A 20854-nucleotide genomic window follows, 5' to 3' on the forward strand; every position below is an offset into this window, starting at 1 on the left:
GCCAGGGGTCCCTAATGGAGAAAAAAACTCCCTTCACCACCAGTCTAAATGCATGTGATGCAACAACATTGGTAAAAGTAAGCTGACTGGGATCTGGTGATGATCTGAATGCAGGGTCATATCGGGGAATCCCATGAATTCCCTGGGAAAAGGTGAGATATAAATGTAATAAATAAACAAACAACTTCCTTTTATAAAAAAAAGAAACTGACTAGAGAAGTATCTACATTATTTAGCGTTGCAAGTTCTGTCTTGTTATTGCAGATTTCTGCATCATAATCTTCTGTGAACTGCCTTGAAATCTTTGGATGAAAGGTGGTATAAAAATTAAACAAACAAAGAAACAAACAAAACTGATTATCCAACGTTCCAGTAAACCATGTTTTATTGAGTCTTTCTCAGTCTGTCTGTGTTTCCTGGTATATATTGTCAGTGTTGAGCTTATACAGTGAGATGGGAAAGTATTTGATCCCTGGCTAAATTTGCCTGTTTGCCCTCTGACGAAGAAATGACCAGTCCATAATTTTAATGGTAGGTATATAGTAGCTGTGAGAGACAGAAAACCCCCAGAAACCCAGAGCACAAAAGTCAGAGATTGATGTGTATTGTAATGAGTGAAATAAATACTTGATCTCTTTGCAAAAGATGGCTTAGTACTTGGTGGCAAAACCCTTGTTGGCAATTACAGAGGTCAGATGTTTCTTGTAGGTGGCCACCAGGTTTGCACACATCTCAGGAGGTATTTTGTCCCACTCCTCTTTGCAGATCCTCTCCAAGTCAGTAAGATTTCGAGGGTGATGTGTAGCTACTCGAACCTTCAGCTTCTTCCACAGATTTTTGATGAGATTAAGGTTTGGAGACTGGCTAGGCCACTCCAGAACCTTAATGTGCTTCTTCTTGAGCCACTCCTTTGTTGCCTTGGCCGTGTGTTTTGAGTCATTATCATGCTGGAACGCCCATCCTCAACCCATTTTCAATGCCCTGGCCGAGTGAAGGAGGTGCTTACCCAAGATTTGACGATACATGATCCTGTCCATTGTCCCTTCGATGCGGTGAAGGTGTCCTATCCCCTTAGCAGAAAAACAGCCCCAAAGCATAATATGTCTGTTTTCATGGTGACTATGGTCCCAGCTGCCCTGAGATCATTGACAAGTTCCCCCCGTGTAGTTCTGGGTTGCTTCATCACCATTCTCCTGATCATTGCAACTCCATGAGATGAGATCTTGCATTGAACCCCAGACCGAGGGAGGTTGACAGTTATTTTGTGTTTCTCCCATTTGTGAATTATTGCACCAGCTGTTGTCACATTCTCACCAAGCTGCTTGGCAATAGTCTTGTAGCCCAGTCCAGCCTTGTGCAGGTCTACAATCTTGTCCCTGACATCCTTGGACACCTCTTTGGTCTCGGTCATGGTGGCTACTTTGGAATCTGCTGGATTGATTGCTTCTGTCGACAGGTGTCTTAACGAGCTGGGATTACAGGTAAGACCTCTCCCTTACAGCAGCTTCTTCTAATCTCAGCTCGTTACATACAGTGAAGATACCAGGTAACCTGACATCTGGCTGGTTGATAGGGGATCAAATACTTATTTCACTCATTATAATTCACATCAATCTCTGACTTTTGTCTTCTGGGTTTCTGGGGGTTTTCCTGTTGTTATTCTGTCTCTCACAGCTAAAATACACCTGCCATTAAAATTATGGACTGGTCATTACTTCGTCAGAGGGCAAATGGGCAAATTTAGCAGGGGATCAAATACTTTCCCCCCCTCACTGTATAATTTGCAGTGCAAGATCTCACAACCTCATGCCATAGTAGACAAATATACTTGGGGGAAAGCCTATATGTTTTTTCTCTGTGATAAAAATTGTAACTGGTGACTAAAAGTGCACATCCGTTTAAGACCGCATCCGCAGAGGTAGAGTAGAGTTCATTTGCCGCATGGTTTTTTTTAAAAGATAATTTTGTGCTAAAAATGTCAATTGGTGACTAATAGTGTGCATTTTTTAAAAAGACCACAGGAACAGAATAATATTCATTTTCCAGATCATTCTTATTTAATAGCCACATGGCCAGAAATTAGAAACAAAATGGGAAATGGCTGTTTCCACCTAATTGCCTTCTATAGCGACCTACTGTATTTCACAAATTAAAAAGATAAAACAAGTTCAAGATCAGTGGTCCTTCCCCACCCCCACCCCACCCCAAAAATTCAACACATCTTGTGAAATACGCCTCTGATTTTGCTTAAGTTGAATTCACTGGCGACTGGTGCAGACCAAGGAGCATAACGATCCCTCTCCTTCTGCTGTGATAATTCACCATTGTCTTTATTCTTCTCTGGGGTCTCAGGCGAGTGGGTAGTACCAGAGGGCCTGCTTTTCTGTATCAGTGCATGTTTTGTTCCCTTTGGAAGATCCGTTGTCCTCCTAAAAGTCATCCAGCTGCTTCGGCAGCCCCTACCAACACATCTGTTTCTTTTCACAGTTGGAGAGAATAGCTTTCTCCTTCTGTCATCACAAATCTACTTTCCCTTTCCCTACAGCAGCAGCCGACCCCTGTAAGCCTTGGAATGTGCCTGGCAGGATGGGCTGGAAAATCCACAAAAAGCCAGCAGCACCCACCATTCAGCAACTTGAATGCTTACTCTATACCGGCACCGAATGATCAGCTGGTCTGTTGATTTTTCTGTAGCAGACAAAGAATAGAGCGGTTGCAAGTCAAGTGCCTTCTGCCAAGGCAGTCTGCTAGGGAAATGAATGGTGCCAGCTCAGAAAGTTTTAGACAGATGTTTGGAAGAGGAGGGGAGGAAGAGATGGAAAGGAGGGTCTGGGAAAATCTCCCCTTCAGGTTTGTTGGGCTAGATTTGTGGATGCAGAGAAATGTTATTCATAGCTCCGTTTGAAGAACACTGACCTGGGTCAACTTTTAGAAGTCATTCTGTCCGTAAGGTGTTCATCTCTCCGTACAAATAAATGTTGCATTGTTTTGTGGGAAAGGATGGTGCTTTGGGGGAATCAAATTTGTTAAATCATGCAAGCGTTCCAGAGATCTGTTTCACTCACAGCTGTCTAAATTGTCCCAGCTAATAGTATTAGGGCCTTGTCTCTCATGTTGCCATCTTCCCTGTGTTTGAGCATCGTTATAAGGGAGATGAAATGGAATACAAATAGCAAAGGACTGGCTTGTGGTTTATAGTGTAGCGTTTTGAATGTGTTACGTTCAATCCAATCTCTGTCATTGTTAGTAGCATATCCAATGGGAGTAAGAAAAGAAAAGGTTTGCACCAAGTGTTGAACAAGAGAAATTTCACATCTTACATTTCACATGTTTTGTAATAAGTCATTTTTATGTGTGCGCATACTGAAAAGGTTGTTAATGTTGGTTGAGATTCCAGCATTCAAAAGAAAAGTTTGAATCATCTCCTGCAAGATTCAGATAATCCAGCAACTCTTAGTATAGAGAGTCAAAAATTTGGTCCAAAAGTATATTTTGCATGTATTTATTTATTTAATAAAATTTATATACCACTTTATTGAGAGAAAACCTCTAAGTGGTTTATGAAAACATAAAATAAAACATTAAAATTCTGAATAAAAGTTAAAAGCAGGTATTTAAAAATGTTCAAAAGGGGATTGAAATCGACAGTAGTAAAAAAAGAGGTAAAACACATGTAACTTCTATGTGTCTGGATACTTTTGCCTCAGTAAAAATGTTTTAAGCAGGCACTGCAAAGAATACAGTGAAGGCACTTGCCTGATGTCAGGAGGCAGGGAGTTCCAAAGGAAAAGTGTTGCCATGCTAAAAGATCCATTTCCCGTAAGTGTGGATGGAATATCAAGAGTCTCCTTTAACAGTGCCCTTTCCATTCATCAAAGCAGTTGAGTAGACATAAGGGGTAAGGCGATCTTGCAGATAAACTGGTCCCAAGCTGTTATATTTTGCATTTAATGCATGAGATGTAAGGTAAAATGGACAGTGGAAAATGGGCTGATTCTAAAAGTATAGGTTTTGGTTTAAAATGCAAACTGATTCAAGAAATGCTGGGTTCTTCAAGGATCGCTATAAATCCCTTTTATATATTTAACCACTGTACAGGGCATAATAGCATTTGCAAATCTGTTTTATGTCTACTTCAGCTCTGGAGCAACTGCTTACAGAACTTGAAGATTTTCTGAAGATACTGGACAAGGAGAACCTCAGCAGCACTGCCGTTGTGAAAAAAAGCTTCCTCACTGACCTCCTTAGGCTGTGCACAAAATCAAGTGGTAAGCACAGTTGTGTAAAAGGGCTCTAATTTCAGAAGCGCTTCTCAGAGCTATCATTTGCCGATACCGATACTGGTCTACTTTTGCATCTAAACTACGGCCTCCCCAATTGCACGTAAAAACAGCCAACAGTCTTTTGTTAAAGGGAAAGTTACTTATTGTGTCACAATCTGAAGTCTACTTTTTGCACAAAGAGTTAGCCCTGGGTAGCAGGAATATATGTGCAGTGCATGCATTTGTACAGGGGTCAGCAAACTTTTTCAGCAGGGAGCTGGTCCACTGTCCCTCAGACCTTGTGGAGGGCCGGACTAGATTTTTTTTTTGGGGGGGGGGAATTGAATGAGTTGCTATGCCCCACAAATAACCCAGAGAATGCATTTTAAATAAAAGGACACATTCTACTCATGTAAAAACAGACTGATTCCTGGACCGCCCATGGGCCAGATTTAGAAGGCGATTGGGCCGGATCTGGCCCCCGGGCCTTAGTTTGCCTACCCATGCATTTGTACATGCACACGTGCGCACACGCACAAATGGGTACACAGAAAACGTGTTCCAAAAGTCCAGTACGTTCAATGTGTGCTGGTTGTTCTGTCAAATTGCTATGCAGTACCCAAATGTACCGTATTTTTTGCCCTATAGGATAGGCACCGACCCATAGGATGCACCTAGATTTGGGGGGGGGGGGAAATAAAGGGGAAAAAATTATTTCCCCCCCCAGGCGCGGGGCTGGGGCTGGGGGAAGCCCGAGCTTCCCCCTCCCCCAGCCCCCAGAACGGGACCCAGAGCCATGCCGAAGCTGCGGGGAACCTTGGCATCGCTCTGGGAGCTTGCGGGGCTGGGGGAGGGGGAAGCCCTCCGCCAGCCTCCAAACCAGGTCGGGAGACAGCGGGATGGCGCGCTGTGCCTCCGCGCTGTCCCCCGAGTTTGCGGGGCTGGCGACGGGGAGGAGCAGGCTTCTCCCCCCCGCCAGCCTTCTAACAAAGTCGGGGGACAGCGGGATGGCGGCGTTCCACCTCCCCGCTGTCCCCTGAGCTTGTGGGGCTGGCGGTGGGGCTCTCCAGGCTTCAGCGAAAGCCTGCATTCGCCCCATAGGACGCACACACATTTCCCCTTCATTTTTTTGGGGGGGGGGAAGTGCGTCCTATAGGGCGAAAAATACGGTACATGAGAAAAGAAGTGAATATAAAAGCCCTTGAATCAAGCTAATCTCATTTCGTATAATTATATAATTATAGAGGTGGAAGGGACCCTGAGGACCATCTAGTCCAGCCCCCTGCATTGTAGGAATCTGCAGTTGTCTCTTACAGGGATTGAACCTGTGACCTTGGTGTTATCAGCATGATGCTCTAACCAACTGAGCTGTTGTTCCATTTGCTCTTAATCTCAATGTATTTTTAAATTCATTCAAGATTTTCTGAATCTAATTTGCAAGAATGATAAGAAGATAAACTTTGAAAGGGCTGAGTCTCTCTAAGAAACTTCCACCACCAGGGGTGGCAAGTGCACAGCTTCTTAGCTGCAGTCAAGATAAACTGTGCAAGAACAATGTCAGTTAAGGCGCCACTGAGCTAAGTCAGTAGAACAAGCCTCCTCTGATCATAATATTTTTTTTAAAAAATAAATAAATAGATGGACAGATATCCATTCTGACCAAGCAAATGGTTTAAAAATTCCTCCAGGAGATGCTTTGCTCGAGATGCTCTGCTGTACAATGCATGATTTTCTATGCAGTGCAAGTATACGCAAGAGAATAATGAGCTTATATTCTTCGCTTCATAGGTGGTGATGAGGAATACATTTACATGAACAAAGTCACCATCAATAAGCAACACGGTGAACCAGAGAAACCAGACAAAGGTAGGAATGTAAGATTGCCTTATACAGAGTCAGACCATTGGTCCATCTAGGTCAGTGTAGTATTACCTACACAGCCTGGCATTGGCCCTCCAAGATTTCAGAGGGGGGTTTCTCAAAGCCCTACCTGGACATGCTGGGAATCGAACCGGGGCCTGCTGCATGCAAGGCACATCATCTACCACTGAGCTATGGCCCTTCCCCATTTCGCTGCTGAATGTGCTTCTTACGCATGAAAGGATCACATGTATCGTTTTTTTAAAGAAACACCATCCAACTCACAGTACCAATTCACTGTTAAGTCTGTGCTTCCTCTACCCATCTTCCAGACAGACATGGTAAACTCTGCCCATGTTCACTGATCCATTTTAGCTTTAGCGGCAACCCTCCCTGGGTTTGACATGCAGATATAGATGGAGAAACGCAGGACGCAGAGCTGCTTTCAGGTGCCTCTTAATTAAGATGTGTAGAAACAAAGATCAGGAAATCTAAGAAGCCAAGGGAAGGGAGGCAGATGTCCAATTTACTTGGCTAATAACATCACTGGGTGCTCTGGATTTTGCTTTGCTGCTCGCAGCCTTACACCAGAACCCTATTACCCCCATGACAGGATGTGGATGTGCAGCTGTTATTGTGGCTTCCCAGCTAGTCTGAAAAGAACAGTGCTTCTAATATCTTATATTGTATGTTTATGCAGCAAAATTCATGCCCGTCTTTCCAGGGCCGGTTTCTGTGCTTCCACTTTGAGTGGCAGGCTTGCTGGGGCTGTTTGTGGGCCACTTCAGACATGGAATTGCTTCTTCTATATGTGCATGGATGAGAATGTGCATCTATCTCCACCACCATATTTGAAAATGGCAGTGGGCGGGGGGACGGGGACAATGGCTGGTGTAGAAAGGCGCCACTGTGCTTACAGGCAGAGGTGAGGTGGCAGGGAGGTCAGCATGGCGCAGGTCCAGTGGCAGAACCAGTAGGGCCCTCCAGCCACTGCTCCAGCACAGCAGTGCTCTCCCTGATATGTCCCTCTCCTCCCTCCCAGTAAGCACAGTGACACCACTAAGGGGGAGCCCTGCTGCATGACAGTGCCCTCGCCACCAGCTGCCCCTGGATGGCAGGACTGTTTATGTTGCCTAGGATTACCTATGTTCAAAAGCCTCCTGCAGCCATTCTGAAGTCTGTGGGTCACTGCCTTTCCATATGTGCTTCTGTGTGAAATCTTTAAGCAAGAGTCATGTGGTTTTAAGCAGCTACTGTGTGACTAGCAGTCGTCTGTTTCCACTCATAGTCAGGCCCTGCAGAGGAGAAGTGAGCTTCTTTCCTTCAGTGCCAATATAGCCAGATCCCTGTACTACCTTTCCACACCTCCCTAGGTTGTTAATACTCCATGGATCCCAGGATTATGGAGGCAGCACTTCACCTGCCAACTAGCTGGAAATTGGCTGGAAGTATTTCCCCACCTGCTGAGATTGTAGCCCTTTCTCAGTGTGAGTTCTGTTTGCTTGGATTTAGGAAAAGACTGAATTGCCCCTGCAAGTTAAAACCAACAGTAATGACAGGGTGAATACTTAGGACTGCTCAATATAGACATCAGCCTTGCCCTGCAAGTAGACAGATTATTTTTAAGACATCTTGGTCTTTGCAGTGTTAAGCAAATATGTGCCAGCAAACCCACAACTAGCAAGAAAGTGTGTCCCTAGCCGCTTTTTCGCCATATTCTTGGAGATGGTATCAAATGCCATTTTTGTGGTCTGTAATATGCTCTCTAATTTAATGCAGTGCTTCCTCCAAAACAAAAGCATAGCATCCAAGAATGTTTCTGAGCTTGGTCTATGTGATGGACTGTTTGCATGTTGTTATTTCTGTTTGGGCCGCAGTGTTGGGTTGCAGAGACTCCTTGACAAATGGGGAAGTGGAACAGCATTTGTCTCCACCTCAGAAAAGTTTGCCAGACCTCCCACCTTCAAAAATAGTAAGTTCTTGTTTGTTCATTTACTTCCTTTCAATGTACTCTGCATAACAATAATGCAAGTGCCATTCATCTTCTGGGATAGAATTTAGTACCCTTTGGAGTGAGTTGTAATGTAAGATACAGAGGTCTGAAAAAATCCTAGAGCTGCCTTTTCTCTCTCAAATGATACATCAATATTTATTAAACATTTGTAGAGCACTTGCAGCATTATGGGCATTGGCAACTCACACACACACACACACACACACGTGTCAACATCGGTTTCCTCCATTGGTCTTGCTTCATCTTCAAAAATTGCATGATGATGTGGTTTAATGTCAACTACAGACCCAAGATGTCAACCCAGAACCAGAGCCTGGTTTGTAGTGGGATTAAACCAGTTTTGCAGTTCAGACACAACAGGAAACTGTAGTTTAACAACCCATTTCTAATTCAGGTCTATTAACTTCAGTGGTTCAGCTCTGAATAGAACTCACATTGGATGCAACCTTCTGTGTCTCTGGAAGAAAAGAATGAATGACACTTTAAAGCAGCCTTCCTCATAGGTTGGATTACAACTCCCATGAGCATGGCTGTGCTGACTGGGACTGGTGGGAGTTGTAATCCCAAACATCCAAAGGGCACCAGGTTGGGACCAGATGCCTCTATCGCACCACCTAGTCCATTGTTAGAAAGAAACAAGTAGTAACTTTCTTCTCCCCTCATCCAAAACTTCATTTTACTGTATAGGAAAATATTGCAGTTTATTTCATAAACATAGGCAGAACTTGATGTTTTAATCTTTCTACAAAGTATGATGTTACTTGGCTTCAGTGCCAGTATGCAATAGCTGCAACTCAGGGACGTGTTTCCTGCCTGGCCCCCATCAAGAAATTGGCTTTATTTTCCAGTTTGGATTTTAAGCACTTAAATCTTTAACCAGGTTCCAAAATGTTCACCATTATTGCCAAAAAGAAAAAAAGAGCTGACCTTTATGCTATTGGGTATTACTTTCCATTTTACCATTTTGCAAAGGTGAGTAAATATTTTGCCAAGGTACCAATGGAGACAAGTTACTCGAGAGTGCTGTGGTTATATTGAAACACATATCTGCCATTCTGTATACTCAAATGTATACTTCAATGTATACTTCTGTCTGCTGGCAATTGGAAGAGAGGTGTGTGTGTTTGTCTACTTGGAGAATCTTGTGGTTATCTTGAGCTGCATCATCTTTGAAATGGTGTTGTAAGATGAAACGTCAGCAACAAATGAGATTCATTGGCAAAGATTCATTTTTAAATGTTTTGAATTATTTACGATTTAAAATATTAAAAGCTGTCCCAACACTGGTGGAACCAAGTGTAGTGAGCTCTGTTTCATAAGCATCATATCTTCTTTAAGTGGGGATTTTCTTCCGAAATAAAGTGCATCAATCTCATGCTATGAAGCCATCACGGACTGGGAAAAGGGCAGATCACTAGAAGATCCTGAGGGATACTGTTATGTACTGAGTTGAATAGGATCCAAACTGCAGCAGTCTGATTGGTCCTAGAACAATAGGATCCAAATTGCAGCAGTCTGATTGGTCCTAGAACAATAGGATTCAGAATGCAACAGTCTGATTGGTCTTAGAACAATGCAGCAGTATGATTGGTTGGCAGGAACCACCCAATCATGCTCCAGATATAAGTGAATCCACAACCTGATTGGCTTACAGTAGAATTCCAGAATTGGCCAATCATGTGCAGCCCATTGTGTAAATAATGTATATAAAGCAGATACTTTGAGGGGACATTCATTCATTCCTCCTCACCACTATGAGCTGAATAAAGAGCATGAAATCACTTTGCGACTCTGAGTATATTTCAGATACCCTCAAATACATACTTGTCACATCATCAGTCATGGTTCTTTCTGTACATGTGAGGACAAATTCCATCTGCACCAAATTCATAGTATTCATATTATCGCTACTAGCAATTACATGCCACAGAAAAGCTGCCAGTTATACCTTTGTTCCTGGTGGTAACTAGGAATGGCTAATGCCTAGCCTTGCAGCTGTAGACAGGGTGGCACATGCAAGGTTCTGGGGTCCTTACTCTCCAGCTGCCTGTTTCGAAAGGAATATGAAAAGTAAATTGGCAATGCTAGTGCATGGAGATTCTTACACAACTTGCCTAGGTAGGAGCACATACACAACTCTTCCTGTGGGGGAGCAGAAAATGAGGTGCATTCAGGAACCTGGAGTTGGGACCCCTAAAAAGTTCATGGCAGTTTCCCTCTCTAGGCAATTTATCCTGAAAATACTGACTTTTAGCTTGTCCTTTGGGATGCTTTTCAAAGTATTTTGTGTCTTGATTTCTTCCCTCAGCTTTGGGCTGCACATTAGGATAGATTTGGCAGCCATCCAGGGACTTTCCAGTGCTTAGAATCTTTTGAAAGTGTTGGTTTACTCCAATATTATTTATCTATTTCCTTTTTCACTTATACTGGCTTTGAAAATGTCTGGTGTATTTCTAAGCTTCACTCCCATCACCATCAAAATTACTCTTGCAAAGGGAAAACTCAAATACAATTATCCAGTTATAAGATCAGCTTTAAATAAGAAATAAGGGATGGCTCTATTCTGCCTACTTATTGTATGCTATCCATTTAGTGTTCCATGGTTAGGTCTCTGCTTGGTTTCCTTAGGTGTGGCTTATTGTAGTTTCAGCAAAACTTAAGAGGACCACAACAATTTAATAATTTTTGGTCTGATTCCACAAGGCGTTTCTTAACTATAGGCAAAATAATATGGTACACACACAGATTAAATTTTGAAGCAGGGATTTTGCCAGTATGATAATATTTTTAATGGAAGCCATCTAGAGGATGCTATGAGCAGTGCCTATTTCACTAGCTGTGGAACGTGACAGTGTGGAGCAGTGATTAGACCTTGTATTGCCAAACCTTTTGGGGCTTGTGGGCACCTTGGGACTGTTTTGGGGACTGCCCAGCATAGCCCACAACCACACACACCATAACCATGCATGCACACCCAGCACCACATATTCCTTAGGCACACTATAGAACCATAGATGTCACACACAGAGAGGACTAGAATGATGTGGGGTGCCTTTGCTAGACTTAGGCACTTCGTCTTCCCCATCTGGATTTGAGCCTGAAGGACCAAGGAAATGTGTGTGTGCATGGAGAGTATGTTGTAAGCAAGCACAGTTTGTGACACTGTTCACTGGGCACAACTGTTAAGGCCTCAGCATTAGCTTCCGGTTTTCCAGCTTTGTGGAATTTGAACCTTGCTCTCAATTCTTCCTTATTCTGAATTACAGATACCATAGTGAAAATTTATTTCAGAACTCTGCGTCTTTATCTACACATTTTCTAGCTATTGTTTGCATTCCACAGATTTCAGAAGCAAAGCAACATTCAGGATCCAAAACTGAGTCTCCAGAAGGATACTATGAAGAAGCTGAGCCCTTTGGTGTCTCACTGATTGGTACGTAGGTGTGCTCCCAAGTATTTCATTACTTCTAGAAATAGGCAATGCAACTGCGTTGGAAAATAAACAAATAAAGCACTCAGATACAAATATTGGAAATGTGATCTATAACCTATATGTTTAGTGTTTGTCACATTGTCAGTTTAATACCAGAGAATTTAAAGGGATATTCTTGTATCCAAAGATTTTTAAGAGATTGCTGACAAGTGAAGATGTTGAGTTCATTCAGAGCTGAACATGGTCACTGATGCTACATTTTCAGCCTGATCTCCACACGAAAACTGCCCTTGGCTGAATAAGGTTTACTGACTGAATAAGGGCTCAGTGAGAAAGGTAAGGATTGTAGTGTCTTTGTAAAAGTGAATAGCAACTGTCTTGCTTTCTGTTGCTGATATGAACAAGCATGTTCTAGAGAAGGTGCTAGGCTCCAGTCTCTGGAAGAACAGACTGAATTTATCTGGCCACCTTTCCTTTTCCTTTTTTTTCATGTACATTACTCTATAGCACCTAGGATGGACATCATGATTAAATTACCACACCAGAGAGGACGTAAGAGGATCATTGAGGTTCTCACCCTGCAATCCTAGGCATATCTCTTGAAACTAGCGGGTTTTATTTTGGAGTAAACCCGGATATGCTTAGGCTGTGGCCATTACCAGTTTCTGTGCTTATTCATTTCAGACACAGAATGCACACAGCGCTCTTATAATATGTGTGGAATAATAGTGAATCCCAACTGTGGTATGTGATGTATTAAGGAATGGTTTATGACATCCCTGGAGTAAATGGAGAGCATTTCTACATCAGTGCAACAATGCAGTGGTGACCCATATATAAAAAGAGTTTGCTGGATCAGGCCAAAGGCCCATCTAGTCTGCTCTCACAGTGGCCACCTCCAATGCCTCTGGGAAACGCTCCGCAAGAGCCCTCTCCCCTCCTTTTTTTTTTTTGCAATTTAATCTTTATTGATTTTAACTATTGAATCCATTCACCACAAAAAGAACAAAAGAAAAAACAAATCACCTCAAATACAAATAAACTGTTACATATACAGTGGTACCTCTGGTTACATACTTAATTCGTTCCGGAGGTCAGTTCTTAACCTGAAACTGTTCTTCACCTGAGGTACCACTTTAGCTAATGGGGCCTTCTGCTGCTGCCGTGCTGCTGGTGCACAATTTCTGTTCTCACCCTGAGGTAAAGTTCTTAACCTGAGGTACTATTTCTGGGTTAGCAGAGTCTGTAACCCGAAGCATTTGTAACCTGAGGTACCACTGTAAAAGAAAGTTCTCCCATATGTTAAGACTTCCGTCTTCCTCAGTATGGGTCCTTCCTTTCCTTGTTGACTGCATATTGTAGTGCACTCTCCCCTCCTGTGGTTTCCAGCAACTGGTATTTACTACCTTTGGCATTGTCATGAGCTGCAAAATAATTGAATAGTTTATTTTTTTAAAAAATATATATATAATGGAACTGAGTGGTACCACAAAGGCTGAACACTAAATTGTAATTATTCAAACTGAATTTGCAAGTGTTTTTATTTATGGTGCTTATCACCATAGTTTTTGGCAAAAGAGACTGTTCTAAGCAGACTGTTTCTAATTATTCCATAGTTCATCATATAAATTATGCTTTCTCCTTCTAAAAGAATTTAATGATCAGTGAGGTTCATTTGCAGGTCTTTTTCTTTCTTCCTCTCTCTCCCTCTCTTTTCCATGTGTGCTTGTGCAGGTCTTTACGGTAGGCTTGCAGCTACTGGATCCAGACCAGGGTTGCAGGTTACTGAGGGAGTAATATATGCCACAATAACTATGGGTATGGCATGTTTTCAAAACTTACCACTCATGCATTGACTTCCTTGTCATATGAACAAAGATGGTCTTTCACCATTGATACATGGTTAAAGGATCACTGCATGATCACATTCTCATCCTGAATGCATATGTGTGGCAAGGGGTGATAAAGGATTGGAAAGTTGCTGTTTATTCTTTTGCGATCTCTTAGCCAGGAATGGTCTCTTTAGCAGGCAGCTACAGAACTGTAGATGTTGCTAGCCAATCTTGCCTGTGGAAGCAGAAGTCTTATTCCAAAGTGCTTTTGTCATTTCCGTGCACTTAAACTTCAGTGGGCTTCAGGGCAGGACATAAGCAGACAAATATTCTTGCTTGGTAATAAGCAACACAGAAGCCAGGGATGCAATGAGTGATATTAATTTAGAGAACAAATGCGACCGTTTAAAAAAATAAAACAAAACGAAGCGAGTGGAATGGTGCTGGAGCTATAGGCTGATGAGACACCCCAGCCCATCAGAATTAAATGCTGAATACAGAGAGAAAGAGACACAAAGACAGACAGGCAGGCAGGCAGAGAGATCACTGTTTTACAATGAGGGTGACGTAACAGTTTATCGCAGAGAAAGAAAAGGGGATTGAAATGTGTTAATTACGTTCTTTTTGGGAATTTCTTTCTGGATTCTGGTACAGAAGGAGCAGATCCACATATTGAATGAGCCGAAGTTTGGTTTCAGGAAGCCATGATTATCTTGTGCCTAGGCCAGAGTCTGGAAGAGCACAAAAGATGCTGGCTAAGCATCCTTGATTACATGGATCATTCTTCCTACCATACAAATGAGATTAAACACAGCAACTAGCCCTATATCTTGCTTTGGAGATAGGTGACTCAGCTGCCAGTTCTCTGATAGCATCACCTGAATGAGTAAATTCAGGTTACTCTATAATCCAATTAAAAACAAGAGAAAAAAACCTAGATAATTACCTCTGTGACCCATTCAAGCCTGTGCTGGAACAACACAGACTTTTTACCTAATTGGGAATGGAATATCTTACTATAATACGTTTCTATTTGGGGGTACCTTTTTGATGTTTCTCGCTCAAAGTGTCTCTGCTTTCTAATCTGATCTTCTTTTGGCCAATATTGTTTCCTTTTCCCTTCTCCTAATAGCATTTCTCCTGAGTGCTGAAGACATGGTGCTTTGGGGAGATGCAGAAAAGTCTGGGATTTGTCAATGATCTGCAGGGATCTTAGAAACTGCTCTGTTCTCTGTGCCTTTATATTATGAATCATTTCCATTCTGTGATCAAGTTATCTCAATACTGTGGAATAGCCTATATCTCATTTAACTTCCCCTATATTGCTTCGGAATGCCTTTATAATGTAGTGAAACTTTCTTATTGCCTCTAAATTTGCTGGATTGGAGGGAGGGTGCTAGATTTAGATGCCTTAAGCAGCTTATGCAAACAGCTTAATATTACTTCTGCTGAGTAGCCTCATTGTAACTGTTTCAACTATTCATGTACTCGATTTTATATAATTTACAGCTTTATAACCTCTATATCATTTTTAATTTGCTGTCTATTTCGTATCATGGTTTCCACTGTTCTAAACAAATATTTACATTTTTTTGCCATTTGTCAGTTGTTTGAAATTAAATTTCAAATTAAGTTTCTTTCGGCATGGTTCTGCCCATTGGTCATTCTCCATATGCTGACTGGAGTGAGCATATGTATGAATTTTGGACCTGTTTTTCAGAATGTTGCTACAAGCTGTTATCTGCCTGCTATTTAGGGAGCAGCAACTAACATTTGGCAGATAACAGCTTGCACACCCTCCACAGTCCTATGCTTTTTCAGCTGGGTGTATAAAACCTACAGAAAACATTTGATAGCACTTGAGGAATGTGTCTGTAGTAGGAGACTGAGCTGGGTGTGTCTGTACCAAAGTTGCAAAATGAAAGTCTTGGTGGCCACATGCTTGCAACCTCAAACAATTTGTATGATTTTGAGATTACCTTGCAGCACTACTGCTTGGCTTTTATTAATTAGCCAAGTAAAATATTCCCAGCAAAATGTGCTGAATGTACAAATATTTACATTTACATTTGCAAATATACATTCCATCCAATGTATTTGCTGCATCTGGAAAGCTGAGCAGAACTGAAATGTATTAACAGAGCATTTAGCCTTTTTTTGGGAATACCATTCAAGCATTTCACCTTTCAGGAGAAGTTAGGGTTTCATCAATCATTGTAGCTTCATATATTCAAATCAAAAATGTATATGATTCCTGCATCGTTTGATATGACCACTGCGGGGCTGGCCCTCCCGTTAGGCAAAGTAAAACAACTGCCTCAGGAGGCAGATGCTGGGGAGCCATCCTTTGGCTGTTCCATCTTTGGAGCACAGAGCTGTGTGTGCCACAGGGCCTGTCCTGCACCCTCAGACTAACCTGTTGTTCTCCACGGCAGAGAGGATGCTATCCAATCCACCATAGTGAAGAAAAGTTCGACTGTCTGTCAAGTTGGCTCCTGTTCATGAAATGGCAGGAAGGCGCCATCTTGTCCTTCACCTCAGACAGCAAAATGTTTGGGGTTGGCTCTGGATGGCTTGTTTGAGATCTGATTCTGGCTTGCATATGCTGATCTTAGTGTGTGGGAGACAGACAGAAGATGAAGGAAAATTGCCTTTTCAATGGAGCAGGTCTGATTGTTTAAACTTTGCAGGCCTTTAGACCTCCTTGCCTTTTACTTTTGTGTCTCTTTCATGCATGCTATAATTGTTCTTGAGCTTGCCTAATGGAACATGGAAGAAACACATGGCTTTGTCACCCGGAAGTGCTTATAATGATGTTTTTTTTTTGCCCCTGTGGATGCAGATGATGGGGAAGCAGTCAGCAGCTCCTATGAATCCTATGATGAAGAAGAGAGCAGCAAAGGCAAGCCAGCCCCTCACCAGTGGCCTTCCCCTGAAGCTTCCATTGAGCTCATGAAAGATGCCCGGATCTGTGCTTTCCTTTGGAGAAAAAAATGGCTGGGCCAGTGGGCCAAGCAGCTCTGCGTCATTAAGGACAACAGATTGTTGGTAAGCAAGCAGGGAACAGGGTGTCTAATATACCTTTTCTCAAAACCAGAGCAATTCTTAAGAGCTCTATCTAGATGTTCCTCAAAGCCCAAGAAGAAGCCTGCTGGGTAAGACCAAAGGTCTATCTTGTTCAAAATCCCAGATCCCTATGGGAAGCCCCCAAGCAGGACATGACTTTGGGTTGTACTGTCTGCTCCCCTATTTACTTTCAATTGATGAATTACTGTAAGACTTATTTTACATGCATGGTGTTAGTTGCTTAGTTTGTTGCATTTGCATTGCTCCCATGCTCCCAAAGGACTAACATCAAAGACTAGGATCAACATTCACCATTGCTGCTGCTGATAAGTGTTAATGTGATGAAGTTGCTATTATTGGCAGCAGTGTGGGAGAGATTCTGTGACTGGTGGTTCTTGCAGAGCAGGCATTTGGAAAAAGGAACGGCACAGGAGGGAGCATCCTGGAGCTCTGCCAGTTGGAGAGGTTCATAATGGGTAATGGGAAGCTGCCACAGGGGGCAGAGCAGATGCAGCCTTGGACTATTCCCTTAGGATATGGGTGAGTGAAGGTGTGCCTGGATTGGAGAAGTGCATGACTGGTATGAAGATCTGCTGGGACTATAGGTTTGCCATTTCCAGGAGCTCAGCTGCCCACCTCCAGTGCCTGCTATTAACATCTGCACTGCAGAAAGTACCTACTCTGTGAATGTTTCAGAGTGCAAGCAAGGGAAAACCCAATGCTGTTCCCTTTCTGCTGTTAGTATTATGGCTATATAACAGGTCTTAAAGTTTGGGAATGTCCCCACTATTCCCGTTTTGTGGGATTAAGGCAATTTCACCAAGTAATTCCTTCACTGGTTGGTGAAGCCTGAAACATATATAATTTTGTATCTATTCAGAAACCTTAGGATTTGGGGCTCACAATTATTTACTACAATGAACTATTCCAATCTATATTTCAATGCCAAGTTTCTGTCCTTTCTTAGATATTTTACCAGTAGGCAACATCTCCTGTTTACTCTCCATTAAACCACCTGACTCCTATTTCCAGTGCTACAAGTCTTCCAAGGACCAAAATCCCCAGCTGGATGTTAATTTGTTGGGGTGCAGCGTCATCCACAAGGAAAAGAATGTGAGGAAGCAGGAACATAAGCTGAAGATCATCCCCATGAACTCAGATGTCATTGTGCTGGGCTTGCAGAGTAAAGACCAGGCAGAGCAGTGGCTCAGGGTGAGTGGACCAATCTCTCTTGACAACCTCTGCCATTGTCCCCAGGCTGTGTGGATTTAATGTGCCCACAGTCATACCATGCTAGCACAGAAGTCAAGATCTGGCCCAGAATTTAACTACTTGAGATTTCGAGACCCTGCTGAGCTGCTGCTGTTCAGAGCAGAGAGTATTGAACTCAGTGGGCAAAGAGCCTGACTGACCTGGAACAAGGCAGCTTCCTAGGTTTCTGTCTACACAGGATTATGCTAAAGGATATTTCTCAGGATGTCATGGTGTTGCTCCCATCTCTAGGTTACATCCAAATGCAGCTCTTCCACAAGCGCCTTTATTCTGAGAAGGATCCTTTCCGTTTGAGCACAACTGAGAAAATCCCTTTTCCCCTTTGCACGTAGGAGGGGGAAGGGGAACTTTCTAACCCAACCCTTCCAGCAGTAATGAAGGGAGTCTTTCTTCAGTAATTAAGAGCTCAACTCCTTCCTCAGATGGAACTCCATTATAGAAAAGAGAAGAAGTGCCCAACCTCCTTTTGATTATTTTCTGGGACTTCATCTATGCTTACCAAATTTTACAATAGTAAAATGCGAAAGCTTTGTCAACTCACTTACAAGAAGGGTCTGTCATTATTTCTAGTGAATATAATCTTTACTGCATTGAAAAAGTCCCTGAGATGCACTCCCCTTTGTTCTTCCTCTACTACACCCGAATTACACTCAGATGGAATACTGGCCTGATACTCTAACAGCTCTTTGATCCACAGAAATCAGCTAGGGTCAGTGCAGAATTTTCTAGCATGGAGGTTTCAAGCATTATCATCTGCTAGTATTTTGCAGATAAAGTTGATATTAAAGGAACATGGAGGGGAAATTGTTTTAAAAAGTTGCCAACTCTACATGGCACATGTGGCATTTCTGCACTGCTGCTTCAGAATCCAGCCTGAATTTGCTTGGAATAGTGTTTGATCTGGGCATGCATATTATTTACTTTTGTGCCTTCTTTATACCAGGGATGGGGAACTTGTGCTTCAGTAGATGTTTCTGGACTGCAGCTTCCATCATCCCTGCCCATTGGCCATGTTGGCTGGGCCAGATGGGAGCAGGGAACCCAATAACCTGTGATGGGCCAGAGGTTCTCCATCCCTGGTTTATATGGTCATTCGAAGCTACTCTCTCAACCAGAGCTTTTGAGGGACCTCTGCTTCTTTGCATGTTAACGAGAGAGGCTTTCTATGAACTGAGCTGTGTGTCAGTTAAATGCAGAATGTATACTGTAGAACAGAAAGATATAAATGGCTGCAGGATGAGGTCTTGCTCACAGCTTCTCTCTCTCCCACCATAGGTGATCCAGGAGACAAGCGGTCTCTATCCAGATGGGCAAGGGGAAGGCAACCAGTATGTCCCAGACTCCCAGAGACTTAGCTATCCCAAGGTATGTTTTGCTGTTGTTTAGTCATTTAGTCGTGTCTGACTCTTCGTGACCCCATGGACCAGAGCATGCCAGGCACTCCTGTCTTCCACTGCCTCCCACAGTTTGGTCAAACTCATGCTGGTAGCTTCGAGAACACTGTCCAACCATCTCGTTTTCTGTTGTCCCCTTCTCCTTGTGCCCTCCATCTTTCCCAACATCAGGGTCTTTTCCAGGGAGTCTTCTCTTTTCATGAGGTGGCCAAAGTACTGGAGCCTCAGGTATGTTTTATCTCTTAACAAAAGTGATGTTCAAAGAGCAGCTTAAATTTTTTCCTGTTGCGTCAAATTATTTTAAGTTTTAAAAAAATACTTCTGATTAATATACAGGAAGTTACTCCCACCATCAAAACAGGAATGTGGTTGAAACTTACACTTGAAGAAAACCCAACAAACCACTTGTTTTCTGATTAAAGCACAACTGGCTCAGTGTCAAGCCATTTTTGCATTATTTTAACATCTTTAGCAATTCTTTTAATAGCTACTCTCCCCCCCCGCCAAAGTTTGTTTCAAACATAAATCTAATTCTAGGAAGCTTATAGATTTAATCCTGGCCAAATCCAAATGAAAGTATTATTTAAATAAGGCTAGAATTTTAGATATCCCTAAAGCATCTGGTGAAACGAGAACTTCTTTGTAGACTGACTGTTCCAGAGTTTCAAGCTCTAATGATATACTGAGCGCAAAATTAAAGTCATCAAGCACTGGACCTGATCCAGATAAATTAGGGGTGGGGAAATTGTGACATAAGAAGAGCCTGCTGAACAGGCCAATGGCTCACCTAGTCCAGCATTCTGTTTCTCACAGCTTGCCACAATGTAAATGAACATGTGCTGATGATGTACAACTGAGGCAGGAGCTATAGATGCGAACGTAAACCACAAAGAAACATTCACAGCTAGAAAGCTTCACAGTATATGGCAATGAGGACGGAAAATAAAACCCTCGTGTATAATTTTATTTTTTGAGTTGGCACAAATATGGTTGCCTGAATTTACTTCAAAAAGCTTTAAAGAAAACACCAGGAGCCATTATGAATAAGGAAGACTGTGTCCAACCAGAGCAACTACACACAGCAGAACAAAGGGGTTTTCCCAAGAGCTAGAGGAGCCTTTATAGCATCCATCTTTATGGGCCAAATGTTGTTCCCTGTGGAATAATCTTAGTTTGTGAATGGGTCTTCATTTCCTCAGCTATGGATATGTGCCCCTAATATTCACGAATGCAAAGGCGTTTTCTCATCGGAGAGAGCAGCATTTCAGCCATTACTATGCTGCTGTTCTATCACTGGTGCTGTGGACCTCATCGCTGCTTCTTGTCTGCAGGTGGAGACGTCTGAGAGGTACTCAGTCGCATCAGAAAGCGGAAGCAGCACTGATGGTCACACAGAACTGACAGAAACCAAAGATGGTAATAGCCGTTCAAAAAAGATAACGTGGTTGTCGAGTGAAAAGAAGATGGAATAGTGCACTTGCCTTTGATAAGTCAAACTGAGCTTGCCGGTTGCCTGGTTGTTACTGAATTGACTAGAGCCTTCCTACACATGACATATGAATGGCCCCCACCTGTCCCATCCATAAACGACATATTATATGGTTGTAGCTTAATAGCCTGCTGCGTTCGTACCTCTATTCATGGAGAGCCAGGAATCTCCAGGGACTGAAACGAGAACAGCATTACGGTACTCTGCCCCTTTTTTGTTTCCACCAGTAGTT

At 42.7% G+C, this 20854-nt stretch overlaps 1 protein-coding gene across 3 annotated transcripts in view; it reads left to right on the forward strand.

Moving 5' to 3' along the window:
- AFAP1L2 (actin filament associated protein 1 like 2) overlaps positions 1-20854 on the forward strand; it is a 78239-nt gene that overhangs the window by 48703 nt on the left and 8682 nt on the right. For all 3 annotated transcript variants that reach the window (XM_079976646.1, XM_079976648.1, XM_079976647.1), the window contains exons 2-9: positions 4140-4268; positions 6051-6128; positions 8000-8094; positions 11479-11569; positions 16244-16449; positions 17500-17679; positions 19015-19104; positions 20465-20549. In XM_079976646.1, coding sequence (XP_079832772.1) covers positions 4140-4268; positions 6051-6128; positions 8000-8094; positions 11479-11569; positions 16244-16449; positions 17500-17679; positions 19015-19104; positions 20465-20549 — 954 coding nt within the window. The remainder of the gene's footprint in view (positions 1-4139; positions 4269-6050; positions 6129-7999; positions 8095-11478; positions 11570-16243; positions 16450-17499; positions 17680-19014; positions 19105-20464; positions 20550-20854) is intronic.

The sequence above is a fragment of the Podarcis cretensis genome (assembly GCF_951804945.1).
Source record: "Podarcis cretensis genome assembly, chromosome: 5".
Lineage (NCBI taxonomy): Eukaryota > Metazoa > Chordata > Lepidosauria > Squamata > Lacertidae > Podarcis > Podarcis cretensis.